Source organism: Vigna unguiculata, chromosome 1 (genome assembly GCF_037176805.1).
Source record: "Vigna unguiculata cultivar grain cowpea cultivar isolate G323 ecotype 2 chromosome 1, ASM3717680v1, whole genome shotgun sequence".
Classification (NCBI taxonomy): Eukaryota; Viridiplantae; Streptophyta; class Magnoliopsida; order Fabales; family Fabaceae; genus Vigna; species Vigna unguiculata.
Window position 1 is genome coordinate 35,200,870 of NC_140792.1, and position 24,353 is coordinate 35,225,222.

Sequence of the window (24,353 nt, forward strand, 5' to 3'; positions counted from 1 at the left end):
TTTGTTTTATATACCCATTTCACTCCAATGATGTCTTTTCCTTGAGGACAGTTTACGAGCTCCCAAGTGTTATTCTTCTCAATCATTTTAACCTCTTCTTCCATAGCCTTGACCCATATTTCTTGCTTTGATGCTTCCTCACAGCAGTTAGGCTCAATCATGGCCATATTGCAGGTTTCGTATATGTCTACCAAAGATCTTTCTCGTCTTGGAGTGGACTCTAGTGAAGAATCTTCTAATGGAGGTGGAGAAGGCGTACTTGAAGCTTCTGCCTCTTCTTGAATTTCTTCTTGATATTGTTGCACTGGAACTAAAGTGGTGCTTTTAACAACTTTTTCTTCTTCCCAATTCCAAGAAGCATTTTCATCAATTTCAACATCTCGACTAATGACGAGCTTTTTTGTTTGTAGGTTGTAAACTCGATAGCCTTTTGATTGTGTGCTATATCCCAAGAATATTCCTCGTATAGTCTTGTCTTCAAGCTTGTGCCTCCTTTGATCAGGAACATGTATGTAGCAGATAGATCCAAATACTCGTAGGTGTTTGGCTGATGGCTTTCTTCCACTCCAAGCTTCAATAGGAGTCTTGTCTTTGACCGCCTTAGTTGAACATCTGTTTAAAATGTAAACTGCAGTGTAGACTGCTTCAGCCCAAAAAGTGTTAGGCATACCTTTCTCTTTTAGCATTGATCTTGCCATCTCCATGACTGTGCGATTTTTTCTTTCTGATACACCGTTTTGTTGTGGAGTATATGCGACTGTGAGTTGTCTCTCTATGCCTTCATCTTCGCAGAATTTGTCAAACTCGCGAGATGTATACTCCTTTCCACGATCACTTCTAAGTACTTTTATTTGTTTTCCACTTTGCTTCTCAACAAGGGCCTTGAATTTCTTGAATATTCCAAAGACTTCTGACTTTGCCTTTAAGAAATAAACCCATGTCATTCTAGAGAAGTCATCAATGAAGAGAATGAAGTACCTGTTGTTGTGATGTGAAGGCGTCCTCATTGGTCCACAAACATCAGTATGGATCAACTCTAGTAAGTCTTTTGCTCTCCATGCTTTGTCAGTCGAGAATGGTAATCGATGTTGTTTACCAAGGAGACATCCTTCGCATGATTCATTATTCTCTTTTAAGCATGGAAGATCTCTCATCATGTTTTTCTTATATAGAAGCTTTAAGGCATATGTGTTGAAGTGACCAAATCTCCTATGCCAAAGCCACGAGTCATCAACTTCTGCCTTCATGGCAATATTAGTTCCAGGTTTGAAGCTTATGGGAAAGCTTCTATTTCTCTTCTCCATTTTTACTTGGCCAATTTCTGTCTTTCTACTGTCATAAATTTTGCATGTATCTTTCTCAAAGTGGAGAGAATATCCATTCTCCATCATTTGACCAATACTTAAAAGATTTTCTTTAAGATTGGGAACCAATAAAACATCCTTGATGAATTTCGTACCTTTCTTTGTCTCCACCATGACAGTTTCTTTGCCTTGAGACTCCACTGTGGTACCGTTTCCTAGTCGAACTTTGACATTGACAGATTTATCAATGTCTTTGAAGATGCTTTGATCTTTGGCCATGTGATTGCTGCATCCACTATCCAAGTACCAACTTTCTCCTCCGTTAGGAGATTCTTGATTGGCATAAAATAAGCGTTGCTCCTGATTATGTTCTTCAGCAAAGTTTGCTTGATGCTTATTTTTATTACGACAATACTTCTCTACGTGGCCAAATTTCTTGCAGTATTGACATTGAGGTTTTCTATGATGCCAACAATCTTTTTCCATGTGACTTGTCTTTTTACATATGCCACATGGGGGATATTTTCCTTAATGAGTCATAGGGAAGCTTCTAGAATTTTCTTTATTTCTAGAAATTTCTCCTCTACTTTTATTTCCTTCATATTCTTTATTCTGAGACCGTAATTTTAGTTTTGATTGAAAGGCATTTTCGACTGAGTCTTCTTCATGCCTTTTCAATCTTTGTTCATAAGCTTCAAGAGAGCCCATTAGTTGTGTTACTGACAATGTGGCCAAATCTTTTGTTTGTTCAATCGCAGTTGCGATTGCATCATATTTTTGGGGAATAGAAATTAAAATTTTCTCAACGATTTTTTTGTCAAGAATAGTTTCCCCATAGGCTCTCATCTGACTAACTATTTCCTTTATTCTAGAATAATAATCTTTAATGGTCTCAGATTCTTTCATTCTTATTAATTCAAACTCTCGTCTTAGAGAATGAAGTTTAACATTGCGTACCTCATCACTTCCTTGAAACTCTTCTTGTATTGTGTTCCAAGCTTGCTTTGCGTTTGTGGCACCTATTATTCTCAGAAAGATTGTGTCATCAACTGCTTGTTGAAGAGCAAGTAAAGCCCTTGAATCCTTCTGTTTGTTTTCCTTCAACTCCTTCTTCTGAGCTGCAGTAAGAGCGGAAGTGTATTCTGGAATAGTGAATCCCTCTTCTATAATGTCCCATAAATCTTGGGAGCGAAAGAATGTCTTCATTTTGACACTCCAAAATTCATAATTTTCTCCTGTGAAAATAGGTACTGGAATTGATGATGTTTGATTGGTAGTGGCCATAGGTTGAGAAAATATTTTGGAAGTAGTATAGAATGAAGTTCTAATTTTTTTGAAGTAGTTGAAAAGTTTATCTACGCCCAGTAGATGACCGAACGTAGCTCTGATACCACTGATAGTAATTCAAGGTTGTGAAAGGGATAGTTGAAGGGATAGAGAAAATGTGTAGATAGTAGAGTATGAAAGTAGTAGTTGGAGAAGTGTATTTGTAGTTGAGAGTAGTTGTATTGGATGTTGTGTTAGTTGTTCTTAATGTTACAAAATGGTAGGATGCATGGGTATTTATAGTCCCATAGATTATTTTAGAAACTCCTAGCTAGAACTAATGCAAATACTTCTAGATTTTTCTACATAGTTGAATGTTCTTGATTTTTCTTTCTATCCTAGGCTTTTCTCCAATACTCTAGAAGTTTCTTTACATTTCAATAACTCTATCTTATACTTTTTTAGATTCTTCTAGAATTTGCATTATACTTTAATAAATAAGACAAATTTAATTCCTCAGGCACCAAAACTGTACTATTATACTAGTGTTAAGAATTCCAAAAATTTAATACAAGTTTCCTTCTTAGTAGACAACACTTACTAGATGGGTCCCGTGGCAGAGCTTCAGCTTTGTATGTTGTTATCGTGGTTTAAATATTTTTTTTCTTTTTCTAAAATAAGTTTTGTGAAAAAAAGATAACTTTTGGCTTCTGAAAATCAAATATTTTTTATTTTGTTTTCGAAAAATGATTGATTATTTTTTTCCAAAAAAAAAACAGTTGGTTATATCAATTATGTCAAAAATATTTTTGTTCACATGTTTGTCCATTCTACGTGATGTATTAAATTGACAATGTTATTAGAATAAAATTAAAATAAAAGGATCTAAAAAACAAGAAAATGAAATTAGACGCCAAAGAAATTCAAACGTAATCCAAGAATGAAAAATATTTTACTAAACAATCATTACTGCAAGAAAACCAAAATTATTTATGATAAAAAATAAAAAACAAAAACCAAAATTATGTATGATAAAAAATAAAAAACAAAACCAAAATTATGTATGATATAAAATAAAAAACAAAAACCAAAATTATGTATAATAAAAAATAAAAACCAAAAACAAAAAATACATAAAAAATAAAAACGAAAAACAAAACTTTATTCGTCGACAGCAGGGTTCGAACCTGCGCGGGCGTAGCCCAACAGATTTCAAGTCTGTCTCCTTAACCACTCGGACATATCGACTTTTAATATATAATGCTAATTTATTCATTAAACTTGTGGATTGTCTAATCCAATAATAAGATCTGGTAGCTCAATATTTTATATAGCATCAAGTCACACTTTGTATTATTCCTTTTCACATAATCCTACTATGGAGTTAGAATCTTTAGCAGTGAGATTTAGCCTTGGATTGTGATATCTTCATTTGAAATCTATAATTTGTTCTACAAAAAATACTTATGGGACCATTTTTTAAATAGAAAAACAAAACTGGGATGATTATCATATTGTTAATTTTTCATATATCAATATGAATTTACATTATTAATTAATTCATTTCTTTTTTCACTTTCAAAGTTAAAGAAATATTTTGTCACGTTTCTTCTCATTATATAATTATAATTTCCTTTACCTAAAACTAGTATATTTTTTTCTTATTACTAAGCCCAAAACCCTTTATTTTAAGTAAACTTGTTAACTTCCTTTTTGGTAATATTTTTTATTACAAAAGAAAGTTATAAAAAGGTTGTTTAATTTTGAGATGTGTATTTATTTTATTTTTACTTATAGTTTATTATTTTCATAAATAATTACATAGTCAATTTAGTAGTTTGTTTTACTTTTATGTTTAAATATTAATGTAAAAGATAAAAAAAATTAAATATATACCCAAATAGCAATTACTTGACGAAAAATAAATGAAAGAAATAAATTCAGACCGTTAGAGTTTAAGCGGGTTTCTAAACGTTGTCGTCTCACCGTCATTGCTGTACTTGGTTCCAATTCCACCTCACATTCCTTATCTTCCTCCTTCTCATCGTCGTGGAGTTTCGGTTTCCGATGAAAACTTAATTTCAGACCCCTCAAAAACAAAAACATGAACACGTTAATCTCACCTTCTATGAACCGTTACCTTTGGGGGGTTCCCTACTCTTCCGTCTCTCCGGTTCGAAACAACAACACAAACGTGGTTAACGTTACAAGATTGCATTCCACAGTTACTACCAACTTGTTCTCACACTCTCTCGTTCATGCCAAGCTCTCCGCACGTGCCACCTCCGATGAAGTAGACACGCAAATAGTGGCCGAGGAACTTGCAGAGGAGACGAACGTGGAAGAGAAAAGCAACCAGGAGAACACGTCCACTTTTTCTGCTCCAATTGACAAAGAGCTTAAAAAGGTTGGTTCTGAGTTCTAAGTTCCCACTTCTGGTCGTTCAAGAATTTCAATTTAAGACAAATTTTAAGGGTGCCCATTTCGTTAAAACCTATGCTTTCTTGGAAAATTTCAAGTTTCCATGTTGGCAAGTGGATGGGGATTTTGATGTTTGTTTTGTTATGTGACAGGTTGCTCAGAAAACTGCTGCTACCTTTGCGCCAAGGGCTTCCACCGCCACCAAAAACCCTGCAGTGCCCGGTACTGTATTGTACACTGTTTTTGAGGTTCAAGGGTATGTTTCAGTGTTGTTGGGTGGAGCTTTGTCTTTTAATCTCATATTTCCTTCTGATGAACCTGACATTTGGAGATTAATGGGAATGTGGTCCATTTGGATGTTCAGTAAGTTTCTACCTCCCAATTTTGAATTTATTGTTGTATGAAAGAGCTAGTGCTTACTTGCTGCTTCATTGTTTTTCACGACCATGGTTTTATGTGCAGCAATTCCTTCATTACGAGCTCGAGATTGCTCAAAGAATGAGAAAGAAGCTCTCAACTATCTTTTTCTCCTCATACCATTGATCAATGTTGTAATCCCTTTCTTTTGGAAGTCCTTTGCTGTTGTTTGGTCGGCTGATGTAGTTGCCTTCCTTGGAATGTATGCATGGAAGGTAAACCTACATCTACTTTCTAGTTATCCATATTTGTTGTTACCTGTTTAGCTTTAGTTTCTTGTAACTTGTTATCTAAAGCGTGTCTCTTGCAGTTTGGATGGTTTCAGAGAACGGATTAGGGAACTCAAACTTGGTTATCATCAAAAGTATACCTTCAAGGCTTGTTGCATCTTGACATGATGGATCTTCATTCTATATGCCACACAACAATTAATTGTCACAGATGCATTCTTCTTTTTTATCAAATGAAGAGGATGTTATACGTTCTTTAAAAAGTTTTGCATTTTGTATGTGTTGCGCGTCTCACATTTCAGAGAACTGAAATTCCCATGTCATAGCAGTAATCTCCCAAAGATGAAATACAATGTAGCCACATTATACACGGATTTTATATCAGAGATTTTCTATGGCTTTAACTTATTTTCTTAACTGCACGAAAATCAAAATTTAGAAACCAGTTGTATTCTGGTCTGCATCTGCTGAATAAAGTGTAAGGGCGAAATTATATGTTCTTAACATTAATTTATTATGTTTTAATAATTAAACAGAAAAATTGTCTTTAGAATACACCTTATGTATTGGTAAATACTGCATTCAGATAACTACACAATTTCAGATAGATCTCCGATCAATGCATTGGCTGATATAAAGGAAATTCATGAAACTAGGTCCCTTTGATCAATGTAATCAAGCCATTTCCTTCAGTTCTCAATCTCAATGTCACGGTATTATTCCCCACGTACAATCGGTATAGAATTAGACAAACTCATCATACAAATAAGAAAAATTGTACAGCCAAACAAACACTACAATGACCAAGCACCAAAATGACAAACAGCAAGTTCAACAGGGAAATGCTACATGATTGACTTCCCTAGCAAATGCATTTCAACTAAAAAAGTGGGCTCGATTTCACAAGCTCATATCAGAGATATACCAATACCTAATTTTGCAAGGCCATGTAAACAGAGCACATGATCCAGCTTTGAAACTCCAAAGGGTCGAATTTTATACATTCTACGATAAAAATATCAAGTCCTGTTTTCCAAATCATACTTAATCTTCAATTCAAAATATATGAAAACTGTATTTGGTAGATTACAACTGCCTTTCGTCCTTTTTATTATTAAAAGTTAGCTAGCTATCTCTTAACAAATGTTTCAGAAAAGAAAAGCCACAACCATGGACAATTCATTTTAAACATTCACTTCATAATTCATACATATGAAATTCCTTTTACACTATGCTAATCTCAAACGCGCATTACACTATGTGGGAGAATTTTTCTTTTATAATTAAACCAATTTTGTAAATTGAACATTAATTCTCCCCGAGCAAAAACCAAATTACAAATAGTTCCCGGTCAAAAAGCCGCCATTTCACAATCTACCGCTTCTTTTTATTTGAGCTTCTCCTTTCTGCTTCTTTTTCAGCAACCAGAACACAGAATTCAGAACCAAGCATCTCATGTATATCAAGATTCATAGATAGGCTTAGATCAATAATTCCCTTGATGATTTCCAATGTAATATTGAAGCCTAAGATTGATAGAACTCTAACAGCATTAGCTGCTCTGCAAATGTATTTTCTGGTCTCCAATATCGTATAATTTCTTTCTTGTTCTTCAAGACTTGCGCTGTTATGCAGTAAAACTTGCGGATCGGATTGGCTCACCTGATCTTCTACCATGTCATCTTTGGCTTCAATATGTTCCCCAACCCATATGAATCCATTACAGCCAAGTATCAAATCAATACCAAACTCCTCCAGATGATGGAAATGTTGTTTCTGTCTCTTCACAAGATAAGGTGGGACTGTAAGCAGCTGACCTCTATAAAGCTGTGTTGCACAACCGAGAGACGTTAGTAACAGTAAAAGACTGAAGAACAACTACAATCTATTTCAAGTCATCTATAAACACCTTCTAAGAACCCAGAAAACTATTTACCCTCAGTTCAAAATCTTGTCCTCGTATCACAAACAGAAAAGCATAGTCGGAACATGGAAGCAGACTAACTATGTACTTCTACATCTGTTAGCAACAATGCCCATTTCATAGAAAAATTTCATTTTCTACTGTCTCCTACTTTATACAACGTGCTAGAAGCCTACTACATTTCGAGATGAAAACAGAAGCGAAAAAAAACGAAGTGATTTATTAGGATTTTCCAGACAGCACACCTTTCCATATTTCCGACTCCTTGCTTGAAGGTGTAAGCCGTCATGCTGGAAACCCCGAACTTCAGCCTGAGGTCACAAACATAGTATAGGAACACTAATCAACCATCATTTGCTTCAACCAATGAAATTAATTTTCAGTAAAAACAACACAACAACTTACACAAACAACATCATTCTCCTCAAAAATGCAACGCATGTTTAGCTCATCCAGCGCTGTCCTCCGCCTCTAGCACGGATAAGAATAATTCTAAATGAGAGAGTTTCCAGCTTCATTCATATAACTAAACACATTTCGCTTAACTAAAAACATCATTTCCTTTTAAAAAGGAACAAGTTAAATTTTGTGAAGAGAGTTATACGAGCTATACAAATTACAGATGCTTTTCAGATAAACCATAACAAGATATATCCCCAAAAAAAAGTGTTATGAAATACCTGGACGCCATCAGGCATATTCATAGAAGAAAGCATCAAAACTGCATCCTGATTGAAATTTATATCCAGTCTCCAGCGCTTCTGAGCAACCTACATAACAGCGATTAAATTAAAAATAGTGAGAGAAGCGCAACAAGTACAAAAACAAATTTCCAAGAGAAATTATTGATATTTACCTCAGCAACACGTCCAATAACGATGTCACCAACCTCAGGTTTATACCTACGAGTTATCACTCACTCCGTTAACAAAGGTATCAACAGAAAAAGTTGGAGAAGTTAAGAAGAAATATTATACCTGGAGCGTAACGAGCGGACGTAGACAAGTTTGTTGACGCGCTCGACAACGCCGCAGACGGTGGCGACGACTTCGCCGTTGAGATCGGCGGTTCCGTGTCCCTTGAGTACGCCGTCTTCGTGGTTGACGGGAATGGAATCAGCGATGATAACGGAAGCATCGGAGTTGACCTTGGATGAGAGAGATTCTAACTGTTCTAGAGTCTTCTGAAGACGAACCTTCTGAGTTTGGCTTAACGGTAACTGTATTCCTCTCATTACGATATCTCTCTCTGCAAACACTGAGCAATGGAAGAAGAAACCCTAAGCCTGAACCTCACTGACTCTTCCACCACCATTCCCTCTTTCAAACTTTGAAATTTGGGCTTCTGAGCCCATCCATTCAATGGGCCTTCTTTAAACAGGCTTTCAATTTTGGTTTTCCAGTATTACAAATTTAGGGTAATTATTATTAACACCTCTCACTATTACTAAGATGCTTCTCTTTTATCATTTTTTATTAAAAATATCTCTTCTCCAGAAGATTTCCTCGAACCATTTTATTTAATATATTCTAGAAAGTACTTTTGAAAATTAATTTTAGATAGACAAGTTTAACAATTATCCCTAAAAGTTGCATATCTTTATATATAAGAAAATGTTAGTATAATAAAGTTATTGAACTAGTCATTCTAATTTATTGACACATGTCATAAATGAAGAGTTTTTTTCGTTTTTTCTCTTTTCTTTAAGATTTTCTACTTCTTCCCCCTTGATAGTTTATCAAATTTTTGAATGACCCACTTTCAATGCTTGATTAAAATATTGATTGACGTGTGACAAATAATTACTATTCTTTTTCTTCTCCCAGAAAAAACTATTCTCATTCTTCTTCTTCCACAAAAATTTACAGAACCAGAAGAAAACCCTCAATGTTGTCTTCTTCTTCTTCTTCGCCTCCTGCTTCTGCCGTCATATCCAGTTGAAGGTAAGTTATAATAACTTAACTTTGTTTTCGAGTTCTCCTTCTCGATCTTCATAAAGGGTATTTTTTACTTCTTCTCATAACCTATCCTTCTTTATCTTACTCTAAGTTTTTTTTTTCTGCTTCTTAATCAGTTAACATCCGATTGAACATTAGGTATTGTTTAATAGCTTGAGTTCTCCTTCTTCATTAGAGGTTCTTCTTCTTATTCTTTTTAACTGAACTTTGTTTCTATTTCGTCTCTGCAGGTTTCCTTCATCAACGGGTATTTTTTTACTTTTTATTCGGTGAAATATATCCAGACATCCTTGCTGTTCTTAGATCTTAAGTCGACTTTCTTTTGGGTTTGCGGAGGTTTGTTGGGTATTTTTTTTCTAGTGTTATTGTCGGGTTAGTTGGGTATAATTTTATGTTTTTGTTCTATACTTAGGGGTTTGTTAAATTTTGTTGTAAAAAGCTTTGGTTTGTGTTTGTTATGGATTTTGTTGATGAATTATTTGTTTGTTTTGTATGATAGTCTAAAACAAGCATTAGCTTTCAATCCTATTGATTTGAAGTTTGAGTTAAGTTTCTTCTAGGTCCGCAGAGATATAACTTCAAGACCCTGTTATGAAAATTTCCTGCACTGATTAGTGATTCTTTAATGCTTTTTTCCTTCTTTTGTGTTAACCTCAATCAAGGTAGGTTTTTCATAATCTTCGTTTTGGAAGAAGGTTTTTTTCTTAGCTTCATATGTTTTAGATGTTATCTTCGTATGTTATCTTATTTTATTGGTTTTGTTACTATAGAGTGGTACATTTAATATCTTCATATACTTTTGTCTTGGTTTTTATACAATATGAAGATGAGCGTAAGAGAGTGCCACTCATTGAATATCTTACGTACATTTTATTATTATTTTTTGTAAAATAATTCTTATAAGTTTTTAATAAATTTTAATTTTGAATAAATTGTACTTTACGCATGTCAAAATCCTAATACACCATAAAATACAACTAATCAAAAGAATACAAGAGAATTACTTAAGATACAAAACATTCATATATCACTTATATCTCTTATTATTAAATATTATTAAATGTTAATATGTGCTTTTATGTTTGATGGTAAACAGTACTTTATAAAAAAAACAAATTTAATAAATTTGAACTCTATTATTTAAACAAACTATTTAAAAGAAAAATTAAAAATAATTTTAATTAAATGTGTTATAATAACGTTATTGGAAGCATCTACAGGATTCACATTCATGTGATTTTTCAAAAATCTCATGATTTCAATTTGTTTATGTCTCTTCTAAAAGGAAATTAAAAAGTGAGTATATTAGTGTACACTAAATTATTGGCACCAGTTTTTTTTTTTTTTCTTTCAAAATGATAACGTTGTTTTCTACCTCTTATTGATGTTAAGTTTTGTGAATAAAATCAACTCCTACATAACTTTTATCTTGTTTAATCCTCTAGTTTATGTTGTTTTTACATTGTTTTGTATTTTAGTTGTTTTATGCTTTTTTACTTCTAATCTCTATTATGAGTGTGTGAAATAAAACAATAGGAAGCAATTCTGGTGGAAGAAAACAAGCTAAAGCTCAAGGAAGCATGATTGGACATAAAAGATTGACTTTTACACAAATAATCATGTCGAGGGGCACCGAGATCAAGTCCAGCACTGCAAACATGGAGAAAGGACTCACCTATATGTATATACTGCCTTGGACAACCCTTGGAAGGCCAAAAAACGATCATTAGGCGCCAGGGTCACTCGCTGGGCGAGCTGGTGGCTCGCTGGGCGAAAATGGCAGATCAGAACTGCAGTATTCGAGTCGCTGGGCGAAAATGTGGCTCGCCCAGCGAGGCACATTTCTGAAAACGTCGATTTTAGACCTCGCTGGGCGAGAATGAAGCCGCTGGGCGAGAATATCGATCCCAATTCGCGAATATGGTTATTTAATCATGTTTCTACGAGAGTATTAGGGGATTCCTCATTTTTCACGAATAGAAACACCTTGGGTGCTTGGGAGAGACTCTTGGAGGCTATTAGGGGTGTTGGGAAACTCTCCCTTCTCCTTCTTGGGTTTCCTTCTTCATCCATGGAGGTTTTACCCCTTTTGGGTTGGAGAGGATGATGGGCTACGAAATTGAAGGCGGATATGCGAATGGGAGGCGCAATTGAACCATGGAGCAATATTCAAGAACCTTGGGAGAGGGATTGTTTCTACTTTATGGTTCCAATTTCTTCCCTATTCTTCAATTTTGTAAAACCCTAGGTTCTCCACCATGGAGAGCAATTTCTATTTGTTGAGATTAGATGTAAACCATTGAATTCTTGTGTAAAATTGTGTTGTTAATTTATATGCTTTTCCAATTCATGTTAGTATTTGATTTCCTTGCTTAATGCTTGATGTGGATTGTTCTCATGCTTGATTTGTGATTCTTAAGGTGTTGGGAAACATCTTTAGAATCTATATTTGAAATTAAATACCTAATAGATGCTTGTATCTAGGAATAGAACTTGGTTCATTAGTAATCTTAGATTCTTGAAACTAATGCATGATTTCACTTGTTGAGGATTCAAGGAATTGAAACTTGATGAGTAATCATAGGCTCAAAGGCTCTAGGAATAGGATTTGAGTATTCTTGTGAATTGATTTTAACATGAATATGGAATTGAGATAATTTAGAATGCATGAGAATGAAATGGTTGAAGTCTAATCTTGATAAATTGTAAATACACTATGTTAATTTCTTGTTGCACACCAACTGTTTCATAAAATACAAAAATAGTTTCTTAGTATTTTTGTGAACTTTGTGTCTAATTGAATCGTGAATTGTGAGAGTTGTCATGCGTTGCACAAGTCCCTTGGGAGAGAACGATAAAATACTTATTACTTGCTATGTGCGACCGGTGCACTTGCCGTGTTGGTTTTTTCACTACCACAAAACTTTTCTTCTCATTCTAAAATGAGTTCAATAAAATTGATTTCTTCCCATTAATCATGATACTAGAAGTATGGTTATTTTCCACGGACATTAACAACCGGTTATGTTGCAATTTCGGAGCTAAAGCTTATAATAATTTAAATCACTCAAGTAAAAATACAATAAAATTAAGACTTATAAACAATGCATATTACATGTCAACTTTGTGACTTTTTAATTTTTTTTAAATTTAAAAAGATATTATTTATATGTCAAATCAAAATAGTGTCATATAATAATATTTGTGATTATGTTTTTTTTTTATTTAGTTTCTATATTTATTATTTTTATTCAATTCAATCCAAATTTTTATCAGTATGTATATTCTCCTACCAAATTGAAATTTTAATTATTTATTTCTAAAATTCAATTATAAAATTTTAGATTTAATTATAAATTAAATATAATTTTTAGATTCCAGAACAAAATTATTAGTAAAACATAAATTTAATATTTCTACAATATTTCTAATGTTTCTAATATTTTTAAATGCCAAGTAAATTAAATATTTAATATTTTTTAAATATTTTAATATTTTTAAATGTTAAGTAAAACATAAATTTAATATTTCTAAAAATATTTATATATTTCTAGTATTTTTAAATGTTAATTTTATAAATATTAGTATATTTAGATTATAATTATTAGAATAAATATTTAATAATTATATTTTAATATAACAAGTATATTCTATTTAATAATGGAATATATGAATTATATTAAATTTATAATTGAATCTAACAATTTATAATTGAATTTCAAAATTAATTAATAAAAATTTCAATTTTAATAAAAATATAATTATAACATTTATAAAAATAAATAAATTTTGTCTCAATCTAGAAAGAACAATTTTTTTTCCATTTTAACAAAATTTGGCACCGAATTGAATAAAAATAATAAATATATGGACTGAATTGAACAAGAACAAATAATATAATTACGAACTGACATGTGCCACTTACAATGACACATGACGCGATGTTGACTTAACATGTGAACAATTTAAAAAAAAAATTAAAAGTTGGGAAGTGACATGTGACATGCAGCGTTCACAAATGTCAATATTTAAACGTCAATAAAAAAAGGACTAAATTTACAAAAAAAAATACGAAAATTAGGATCTAATTGAATACCGAAATAAATGAGAATCAAATTGAACAAACCTTATGAAAATAGAAACCAAAAGAGTATTTAAGCTTAAAATAATACTATAGTGAAATATGAAATATAGCTAATCATAAAACTTGTAATGATGTTTTTTTCACTTTAAGAAAATGTTTCATTAACAATCAATTTTAGTAATCAAAAGTTATTAGTCAAATAAAATAGTCACTACTTTGAATACAAAATTATAATTGATCACTAAAATTGGTTATTACGAGACATTTTCTTGTAATGTGTTTGTATCAATCAATTTCTTTCCTAGATGTTATACACATTAAAAAATAAAACTAGTTGGAAATTCTTGATTTTTATATAAATATGATTTTATTCAAAAATCAAGGTGTTAACATTTGTAAAATATAAACTATTAGAATAAAACATTTAGATGTAGTTTTGACTTAGTTATTTAAAATCATTTTAGATGTATTTTTCATTAAATTGTTTTAAATAATTTTATATGCAAGTATCTAACACGATTCTAATTTTTCTAAGGTGTGGTGTGGCATTAATTTGATAATAATCAGAAACACACTTCTTACACATGAACATTAGTGTGGATAGGAAACAAGTATATCTACAAGTATCATAAATATCTGTCAATATAAAGAAAAAATATATATATTTTTCCAGTGGGTAACGAGATAAAAAAAAATTATGGGGCTTGTAACACTAGGCAATTATTATTATATTATAAAATATTCAAATATTTTAATATTAGATTTTGTGATGCACGTATAAGATGCAAGAAATATTAAAATTGACAATTATTTAATACAACATTACCTCAAGTTCGGTTATAGTAATGCTATTTTATTTTCAATATTGGTCCAACTTTGCATATATTATTAAATTACAGCATTTATATAATCGATTCTGGGTGCTTATATTTGTACTCAGAACAATATTACATTTAAATGAAAGTCTATATAAATCAATTTATTTAATTTGCAGTTTAAAATAACGTGAAATGACAACGATAATGTGAAATTACGAAAAGAAAGTTTTGTGCACACCAAGTACAATTCGAAGAGAACAAACAAAAATAGAAGTCGTTGGTTGTTTTTTTAGAAGTCAACCAATAAAAACAGAAACTAACTGCACATGTCTATCTTCGTGACTAAACAATACATACCGTTAATATCGTTAATATCCTTGTCGTGTGCCGTTATTTCTCTATTGGTTTTCAATCCTCGTTTGTGATAAAAGGAGATAACTTCCCATCATCTTAACCGTTTCTACTTCGATTAGTTTAGAATTTCTCTCCTTGGTTAAGAAAAATTATACATGCATGCAACCAAAATCACAATATTAACAAACAAAATTTAATCTTTTTAGTGTTTGCATTAGTTATAAATATATTTATTAAGCACACTTAAAAATCAGTTTAACAGTTTGGTGCTATTGGGCCTTATCCTTAACCTTCGATTACGGTGTGTTAGTTACTGGTTACCCCACACGAACTCTACCTCATTCCCATTTCATATATATACACATTCACAAACGTTCAAATCTTCCACACTGTGTTACGTAACCTAATCCAATTCTTCATCTGTGTCTGCGTTCCTCATGAATTTCTTCGCATCCGTTTTCTCCGACTCCGACAATGCACACCAAAACGAATCCCAAGAGGAAGCGAATCGCGATTCCTCACTGCTGGAGCGCCGATCTGATTCCACCGGCGCCGGTGCGTGGGAAATCGGCGGTCTGTGGAAAAGGCTGAGCGCGAAATCAGAATTGATCATTGAGACCTACCGTCGCGACCTGCAAGAATTCGGCACCGGCTTGAAGAAAGAGATTGAGGTGGCTCAGGGTTCTCTCGAGACGGTGGGCCACGTCGTCGACCAGTTCGGGAACAGCGTTGCGAAAGGCACCGCTCGCTTTATATCTCACGGCAAGGACGCCATCCCCGTCAATTCCGGGTCCGAAAATAATGTTAATACCAAAAACAAGCACTGTACAGAAAAAGAGGGCTTCAATTCGAGGCGCTATAGTAGGTTCGAGGCTCAAGTTCGGGCCATTCAAGGTGACGTTAGTACTTACAGCGAAGTGGCTGAGGATTTAGAGGGGTATGAGAAGTGGAAATCGGGGTTTTCGTTGGAGGGGAAGAGTGAAGAAATGGAAGGGTTGCTGAGAGAGAATGAGGGTATGGAGAGTGTTTACAAGAGGGTTGTGCCTAATGTCGTTGACCGTGATACGTTTTGGTTTAGGTATTATTATAGAGTTTATAGGTTTAAGAAAGCTGAGGATATGAGGGCTAGGCTCGTGAGGAGAATGTCGAGGGAGGAGGAGGAGTTGAGTTGGGATGTTGAAGATGATGATGATGATGAGCACAGTGACGAAAATAATAAGCGGAAAGAAGAAAATTCTAGTGGAACAGAGAAATCGACTGTGGAACAAATGTATAAATCTTTTGAGGATGGGTCTAAGGAAGGAAAGAGAGGTGATTTATTGCATAGAAGGGGAAGTGGTGATAAGAAGGATGAGCCTGTTGGAGAATCAAAGGTTGACAAGAGTAGCAAGGAAATGGGTGATGGAAGCAAGAAAAAAGAGGATGCAGTGGATGACACTGTTAACATGAATGATTGTGCTGTAGATTCTGATAAGAAAATGGTCATGGAACAGACGATTGATAATGGAAAAGATTCATCGGTTGAGAAGGAGGAGTACCTTGAGTGGGATGAGATTGAGGATCTTAGTGGAATTGATGAAGAGAAGGCAACACAAACAGGGAGCCCAACCAAAGTTGATTTGCGGAAGCGCCTCAGTACTGCACAACAACAACAACAACAAGAAGACTTAAGTTGGGATATTGAAGATGATGATGATGATAAGCCTCCTAATGCTAAGGTTTGAGAAATAAGTGTGGTTTTAATAACACGAAGTAGCACTCTTTTCTTACTTTTATATTTGCATAGATTTCTTAGGATTATCACTTTCACATTATAGATGTATGAAAAACAGCAATTTGTATTGATATGTCGGCGCTTGTTAATTTTCATCATATGTTATATACACATATTGGGTGAGTGTCTCCTCTGTACTTGTTCATTTATTTGATAACCAGCAAATCAATAATAGTTTGAAATTCTCTCTGTTTCTTGCTTGTAGTACCTAATTTGTTTTAGAGTAGCATTCCATTGACACTGGTTTTATGTATACGTCCTGTTCACACCAACGTTCTATTAATGTTGGGAACCATTTAATTGTCGAGATGAGGTTATGTTATGCGAGTGCAAAATATCCACACTCGACACTACAGTTAATTAGATCACAAGGAAAATGGGTATAGTGCCACTGTCATATATTATCTCTTTCTTTTCTTTTTTTAACACATTTTCATTATTCAACCAATTTGAAAATCTATGACGGATTCTGAACAACAATGGCAGAAGACCCTTCCCTAAGAAACGTCAATTGCTTCGCGATGAACGCTTCAATCTTATCCTGCAAGTACAAATTTCCCGGTGGGAAGAAAAATTTTAGACATATGGCTACAGTTGAACTTGGCTAAAAATATTGCTTCTTATTAAAATTAACGTTAATACATTAATCTTCTATACAAGTTCAGGAAAAAGAATTACAAGGACGAAAGTAAAACAGAATCCATGAGTGGAAATCGTGCACAGACAAAAGGGAGGAATGTGTACTACTTTCCCCTCCCATTGTCTGTTAATAATGCTTTCGATGTCCTGAACCACTTTTAATACTCACGTGTCCTGAGGCAACCAGTATACAGTGAGACTCTAAATCTTTTAAATGAAAATATAAATGAGCATTCTTAAAAGAAATTCTATCGGCACGGTAGTATAACTCACATTCTTCAAATTTGGAAGCTATACTTGTCGAAATCCCTTGAACTATTGTGAATACTAGATTCTATGTTATCTATCTAGAACAAGTAAAAGGGAAAATGTGAGAAAAAAATGAATTAAAGAAACTCTTGTAGCACCCCTGGGCTCGTTTGTACAACAAAATTAATACTCCACAGTCCAGATTAAATAACCTAAGCACGAAATCCATTCACATCTCATTAAAACCCAAAGGCAGCTTCAAGACTCAACTCATACCTACCCTTCAACAGCTATGGTGGGTTCAGAGGTAGATTCTCCCAAGTGTGATTCAACTGGCGAGGGTAATTCCATTAGTCGTCCCTTTTGGGCACGAGGTGGTAGATGCCTTGTGTGTTTTCTGGATGTTCCCTTCCAAGGCAAGAAAACCCCAGTCCCACCGCGAGGAAGTTTGCGAGAGTTCATTGCCACAGGACGCATAGGTGGTAGCATAACAATTGGAGCACCAAATATTCCCCAGTTAGGCATCATATCCATTGCTTCATAGCCATTTGACAAAGTATATGGGTTAGCAATGCCAGATTGCCAAAGAGTCATCGCAGTTGTCATGGCAGGAGTTGGTGATAGACATTGATTGGAATCTGGCCTCACTCTAAAGAAGCTCATGCTCACCCTTCTGTTCGGGGATGGACACATTACGTGCCTTGCCATGTCTGCACTGTTTCCCCTCATCACTATAAGAGACCTGCATTATGTTTATCATCTCATCATGCAATCTTATGGATCAAAAGGAAACCATTCAACATATTTATAATAACAATAATAAATAATTATTATTATTATTGTTAGACAAACGCTAGAAATGAGAAACTAACATCTATTTTCTAAGGCATAACGTCTACAGCCCCTGAAATAGCAGAAGTCACTTGCCTAGTCACTGTATCCATGTCTTTAAGAGCATCTCAAAAGCTTTCAGATCTTTAATGTAGAAGTTAATGCTTATTCAACTAGGAGAACTTAACCACTTTAAGTTCAAACATAAAATGATATACGTGGAAAAATGTCCTTCTCCGGCTATCAGAATGAAAACCGATAAAGGACCTTGTGCAAATGCTGAAAATTAGAGACTAGGAACCACTTCTGCAATCTGGCAATTGATATTTCCAGACCCAAAAAGAAAAATAAACTATCCCCCAAAGTACCTATTACTCAACAAAAAAGACGGAAAGGGAGCAATCTAACCAAAGAATAATTTGAAGTTATTGTCATCCTCTAAAAGGTAATTTAGTTGCGTGGCCTATTATTCATTTACATGCAGTCCAATAAAATCTTGGCTGTATTCTACCTCTGTATCAAGAAATGAATAGAATATTAAAATAAATGGAAGTTAGAACCCCCAAGAATGTAATTTGTTTAATTTATACCCCTCCTTCAATGAGAGCATGAGTGGTCCCTTGTAGTTCCCATCATTTTCACTGACAAGGATACGTCCAAATGCCATTGTTGATTCAGAGAGAAGAAGTGTGGATAGAGGCTGGTCCAAATGCGGTGGTTTCAGGAATGGTTGAGAAAATTCTCCCTACAATACAAACATTGCTAGTTGGTTACTCGCCTGCAGAAATGAATGTTTATAGGACCTTTCCGGGACCAAAAAGTGATAGGGAAAACTCAAAATGTTTACCTCTTCAAAAAAGTTGATGATACAGCCATTTGGCCTTTTGTACTCTGGAATTAATTTCCATTGAATAAGGTGATCGATGACATCATGGATGAGAGCTGGAATCGGCTCTATATTGCCTGTAAACAAAATAGGAAAAAACAAGTTGAACTTCATAATTCATCCTATCCTTATAATATTTTATATGGAATTGGATTAGAACAACCAAATTACAATTTTGTTAAAGTGGACAAAGATCAAATCATCAGATTTCCTTTTATGATTTCCTTCTTACTTTTGGTATCATCCTTTATCTGTCCAAATATCGGAACACCCAACTGAATCAGCTCTCTCTTGTTTCCCTTCATCTGTTTGTTGAATAGTATAAACGTTTCGCCTACATTTATTCAAGAATATTAGGTTAGAACGTACAATACTATAGACAACAGGACAACTTGCCTTAAATCATTTACCTGTGCCTAAACCTGTCTCGTGATTGGTGAAAAAATTGAAAAAAAAATACAATGCATACAATCTCTGACTGAAAGTGCAAAAACACTTGGCCTATTATTACATAGATCCTGATATTGATTATATTGCATGTACTATATTGATTTATTAAGTGATTTGAAGGAAGAAAATGTTGTACATTGTAAAAGTCCCTAGTCCCAAAATTAAATCTACGAACAGATGCTATTGGTGATTGAAGATGACCAATACGATTAAAAACTTTAAAAATTGGCTATATGAAGTACAGCTTTAATAATCCTTTTACAAAATTAGGAAATAACAGGTTAATGGTGATTTACCTGAGAGTTCCCCGTTCTGACCAGCAGCATGAATATCATTCACAAAATCAGTCAGTTTGCAAATTTCTGATTCAGAAAACACGTCCTCGTACAACTTCAATCCTTTCACAACATTCACCTGCAGATTGCAATATTATCTGTCATTCAGCAATATCAAGTTGCTTCTTAATACTAAAACTAGTTATACCAGTTCTATGAATCTGTGTTTCATTATTGAAAAGAATATATTGGCAATTGAGGTTGTAAACAAAAGAACTTGCCATATGCCCCTTCACCGACTCCTTTGCTGAGAAACCTTTTGTCAGCTTTATCTTTGAAGAACGTCCTTCACATTCTTCATGATTGGAACATATATTATTGTTCAGTGCACTGGGTTGCATTTCCTGAGATCCTGCACACCAGACCAGAGAAAACCCAAACAACATTTAGCACACAACAAAAGAGGAGGAACGGATTGACTTATCGCATTAACGTCGTGCAACAAATTTTTTTCCAAAACATTGCATTCACTTGTATAGTTGATACCCATGATTTATTACACGCATTTGCAATCTTAACCCATTTAGTGATAGTTGACGGAGATAAGCATAGAGATTCCAAGAATGATTAGCAATAAAGGAAATCGAATACGAGATATTTTAAGTAGTAACCATTAGAGGATTAAGATTGTTAGACTGAAATTTCGACATTTAACAATTGCTTTTGCTGAGTAATTGTTGAGAAACATTGCCGCCTTGCAAGTTAGTGCTCTGTGTTAGTCCTCCTCCGGCACAATGAATGCCAGTGTTCCAAGTACAGAGTACAGTTAACGGTGACAAAATGGGCGGGCCTTTGAAACAAACAAAAGTATCATGATAGCACATGTCCGGGTAAGGGTAGGAACGCAACCGGCTGCTCAGACATGTTTTTTTAGAACCAAAACATTAATTAATAACAATACACATTAAAAACAAATTCTTACACTTTTTTTATATATATTTTTTGTCATCTATCTATCTATCTATCACTTCACTCTTTTGATTTCACTTTTTTTTTACTCCTCTACTTTCTTTGAATGAAGAATGAGACTGTGAAAAGAACAAAAAAAACAAAATACAAGAAATGGAAATAACATTGAAAAGAACTATTTATTTCTTCGCATGAATTTATTTCTTATTAAATTATTTATTTATTTATTAAAAAAAGTGTTAATCAATTCTCTCCCATTTCACAGTACTTGAGACGTTTTTTCATCTTTTTCTTTTCTTTTCTTAAAACACATAATTAGTACATTTTTATCTTAATTCTCTTCCTCTTTTTTCATCCAACTATTTGCACACCAATGTGCGTTCTTACTTGTATGGTTTCAGCAGAAGCAATAAAATAAACTTATAGTATAATGCATTTGTTTATATTTGAACCTGAAAATGTGTTTTTAGTGCACATGCTACCAAACTATATGGACCCCCTCGTTAGTCTCTTCAATCAATCTTTCTGAACAACAAAAATAGGACCATTAAAAATTATTGTATTATGATTAAACTTAGAGCTAAATATTAAAAGGAAACTTTGACTGCAGGGATCCAGGTCCATAAACAATGATGCACTTGGAACTATTGCAGAGGTAGTACTAGACAGAATGTGTTTCTTTTTCCTTTTTCTAGTTCTAACATTTATAAATTATCTATACTCTGTATTTTTCTACCCGTAATTAAAGTTCATTTATGGGATCCTTCATTCCAAAGAATGGAGTTGACCCGCTACTTGGACCCATTAAGAAAACTCAACACTGAGCAGGTTGTTTCATAGAAAATAGCGCCCCATATGTCAAAGCTCAAGTACCCAACTATTCAAACCCGAACCTGCACGTGGTACGGTACCACAAGATGGAACCACTCACGTGACGTCAACAAGCATAGCCATAATGCAACCGGCTGATTTTTCAGCCGACTGTAATTAGCATCATTGCACACATCTTTAGAATTCTCCCCAACAAACATTGTGGTGTTCGCCACTGCCCCCGAGGCACCAACTAACCGTAACACCAAAGCTACGTACAAACCTTATTCAAGATTCAGAAATAAGGATAATGTTTTTATTTAAGAAAATTAAAAGATTATAAGGTTTTCATATAGGAAAAAAATGTAATTAAGCTTTGAAATCGGATAAAACAAATTATAGAGATTTAAATTTATTTTTATTTTTTTCATTTTCACTCATTATAATAAAATTAAAATAAATGATGAAGAATATAATAAGAAAAATATTTATTATTTAACTATTAATATTGTTAAATAGCAATCAAAATGAGAATTTCTTTTGTCCGCATGTCAAACAAAATAAGAGAAAGATAATAGCAAAAATCTAACAATAAAAAAATAATGTTAATTTAATTATTAATTTTTATATTGGATGAAGATTTATATTCCAACAATGTATTAAATAATTTATTTTAGTTTTTCCAAGATAAAGAAATAAAGTAGCAGAGATGAGATATAAAATATAAAATAAAGATCATTTAATGTATTTGTTCACCCGTAAAACTATTCATTATTTTCGCTGGAAAATCATATATATCACTCTTTTCATAGATGGAGTTATTGGAAAATTATTTGATGAAAAGTATTTAAAAGCGCTTTGTATGTTAATTGTAAATTAAGATATAAACGTATTATAATTCTTTAATATTAAAGAGTATTGTATTTATCTATAAGTTACAGTTTCAAAAGAAAAAAAAATTATATTGCCAAACTATTTTAATTAAATAAAAAAAAAACTTAATAAAGACTAACAGTTTCAAAAGAAAAAAAAAATTATATTGCCAAACTATTTTAATTAAATGAAAAAAACTTAATAAAGACTAGCAGTTTCAAAAGACAAAAAAAAATTATATTCTCAAGCTATTTTAATTAAATGATAAAAAAACTTAATAAAGACTTTATGAAATCATAAGAATTCCAAATAAAAATACAATTTAATGAAAATAAATTATCAAACATATTCCATGCATGTCATTAGTTTAATAGCACGCTTTTATACAAAATCAAAATTTACAAAACAACTTTTATCAAAAAAAAAAAAAAAAAACAACCCTGTTGGCCACAATTATGCTTCCCCTAAAAAAATTTAATTGTAAATTAGTGATCAAAATGTTGAACGACGTCTGCGGTCTACCCTACCGTTGCGCAACCGAAAATTGACTTCAACGCACTAAAGATGTGGAAAACTAACTTTCCTGTGCTTCTATTTCTTCGCCACACAGAAGGGAATGAAAATAACTCTTTCCTATATATATAATTAATTGTTTTATAAAAGTGATGGGAAAAAATATTAAAGCAGAAACACAAAGGTTTGCTGGCATGAAGAGACACTACAAATTTTCACCCTTGTCAATCACAAAAAAATATCTCTAATATATAAAAACACCGGTAAAAATAAAATTAATTAAAGTAATCACTGAATAATCAGAAAAAAATGACGATTCAATTCTCCGACAGAAAGAGGAAGGTGAGTCGTAAAAAATCAAGATTATCAAGATTGAAGGTGAATGAATAGTGAATCATTCAAATATTGCAAAAGAAAAGTTAAAAAAGAAATTATAAGAACACTGTGGAATTGATTACTATTACCTGAATCAGTTATTTCACTGTCCGGCGAATCATACTCTGGCGCTGCTTCGTCACCTTCATTTCCACCCGTCTCCACGATTTCCTTCTCCAATTTCTGTTCCCCACCGGAGTTACTCTCGCTCTTCCTGGCGCCTTCCGCCTCCGTTTTCCTGTCCGCGACTTTCCGCAGCTCGAGAGCGACGTCAGCGATGGAGTGGTACTTCTGCATCTGGATGATAGGGATCCAGTTGATTCGGCGGTGGTGGATGGCTGCGAAGGTGGCTTCGTAGTCGGAGGAGGCAGCAGCGATGCTCGCAAGATGGCCGCACAGTGCGTCGATGATGGCGTTGGCTGCCGCAAACTCGCCGCGAAACCAGGCGAGAATGGCATCCTTGGCGAAGGCATCGGAAACGAGGAGCGGCGGCGGCACCATTGCCGGTGGATCGGTCCGCGATACTGGGACAGCCGCCATAGGCAGAGGGGTATGGTTCAATGTGAAATGAAACAAACCAGAGACAAATAAGAGAAAGAGAGAGAGGGAGAGAGAGAGAGAGAAAGAGAGAGAAAGAGAGAATAATGGAAAAGGGTTTTAGTTAGAGCGAATGGAGTGAGTCACATGAGATGTGATGCAGTGTAGGGGAGGAGAAGGGGTTTAGCTATAAAGAGGAGTCTGATTTATTGTCCCTCTCATTCTTTTTTTCTAAGTGTGCTTGCTCCGTACAATCTACACCCCCCCTTCCATGTAACGTGGCACCATCACCACTCTTCATGTATGTCCAAAAAAATCTTACGTAAACCTCAAATCTATCACAACATTCATTTTATGCTATACTTAACCCTCTTTACTTTTAATTCTATATTTTCC

At 33.8% G+C, this 24,353-nt stretch overlaps 5 protein-coding genes and 1 non-coding gene across 7 annotated transcripts; 2 read left to right on the forward strand and 4 right to left on the reverse strand.

Annotated features, from left to right (window-relative positions):
• Nucleotides 1-1,832: 1,832 nt before the first annotated feature.
• Nucleotides 1,833-2,588, reverse strand: LOC146888897 (uncharacterized). The gene has a single exon (XM_085666666.1). The coding sequence runs from the start codon at nucleotides 2,586-2,588 to the stop codon at nucleotides 1,833-1,835; it is 756 nt and encodes a 251-aa protein (XP_085522792.1).
• Nucleotides 2,589-3,736: 1,148 nt separating this feature from the next.
• TRNAS-UGA (transfer RNA serine (anticodon UGA)) lies at nucleotides 3,737-3,818 on the reverse strand. The gene has a single exon. It is a non-coding gene; the product is annotated as a tRNA-Ser (tRNA).
• Nucleotides 3,819-4,544: 726 nt separating this feature from the next.
• On the forward strand, nucleotides 4,545-6,042 carry RPH1 (resistance to phytophthora 1). Its single transcript, XM_028066873.2, has 4 exons — nucleotides 4,545-4,977; nucleotides 5,144-5,354; nucleotides 5,454-5,623; nucleotides 5,719-6,042. The coding sequence occupies exons 1-4, from the start codon at nucleotides 4,675-4,677 to the stop codon at nucleotides 5,743-5,745; spliced, it is 711 nt and encodes a 236-aa protein (XP_027922674.2). The 5' UTR covers nucleotides 4,545-4,674; the 3' UTR covers nucleotides 5,746-6,042.
• Nucleotides 6,043-6,784: 742 nt separating this feature from the next.
• On the reverse strand, nucleotides 6,785-8,872 carry RRP4 (ribosomal RNA processing 4). The gene is made up of 6 exons (XM_028058114.2): nucleotides 8,540-8,872; nucleotides 8,419-8,464; nucleotides 8,243-8,332; nucleotides 7,968-8,033; nucleotides 7,808-7,873; nucleotides 6,785-7,465 (listed from the first exon to the last, which is right to left on the reverse strand). The coding sequence occupies exons 1-6, from the start codon at nucleotides 8,794-8,796 to the stop codon at nucleotides 7,013-7,015; spliced, it is 978 nt and encodes a 325-aa protein (XP_027913915.1). The 5' UTR covers nucleotides 8,797-8,872; the 3' UTR covers nucleotides 6,785-7,012.
• Nucleotides 8,873-15,213: 6,341 nt separating this feature from the next.
• Nucleotides 15,214-16,743, forward strand: LOC114173270 (uncharacterized). Its single transcript, XM_028057549.2, has one exon. It carries the CDS (start codon nucleotides 15,214-15,216, stop codon nucleotides 16,498-16,500), a length of 1,287 nt encoding a protein of 428 aa, XP_027913350.2. The 3' UTR covers nucleotides 16,501-16,743.
• A 151-nt stretch (nucleotides 16,744-16,894) lies between these two features.
• LOC114164621 (RNA demethylase ALKBH10B-like) lies at nucleotides 16,895-24,131 on the reverse strand. Of its 2 annotated transcripts, XM_085672171.1 has the most exons (8): nucleotides 23,510-24,131; nucleotides 20,162-20,292; nucleotides 19,902-20,019; nucleotides 19,388-19,489; nucleotides 19,117-19,232; nucleotides 18,860-19,014; nucleotides 17,719-18,180; nucleotides 16,895-17,091 (listed from the first exon to the last, which is right to left on the reverse strand). In XM_085672171.1, the coding sequence occupies exons 1-8, from the start codon at nucleotides 23,958-23,960 to the stop codon at nucleotides 17,058-17,060; spliced, it is 1,569 nt and encodes a 522-aa protein (XP_085528297.1). In that variant the 5' UTR covers nucleotides 23,961-24,131; the 3' UTR covers nucleotides 16,895-17,057. The 2 variants fall into 2 exon arrangements, with proteins under 2 accessions (XP_085528297.1, XP_027905158.2); XM_028049357.2 differs by lacking the exon at nucleotides 16,895-17,091 and having other exon boundaries at nucleotides 17,436-18,180.
• Between the last annotated feature and the right edge of the window lie 222 nt (nucleotides 24,132-24,353).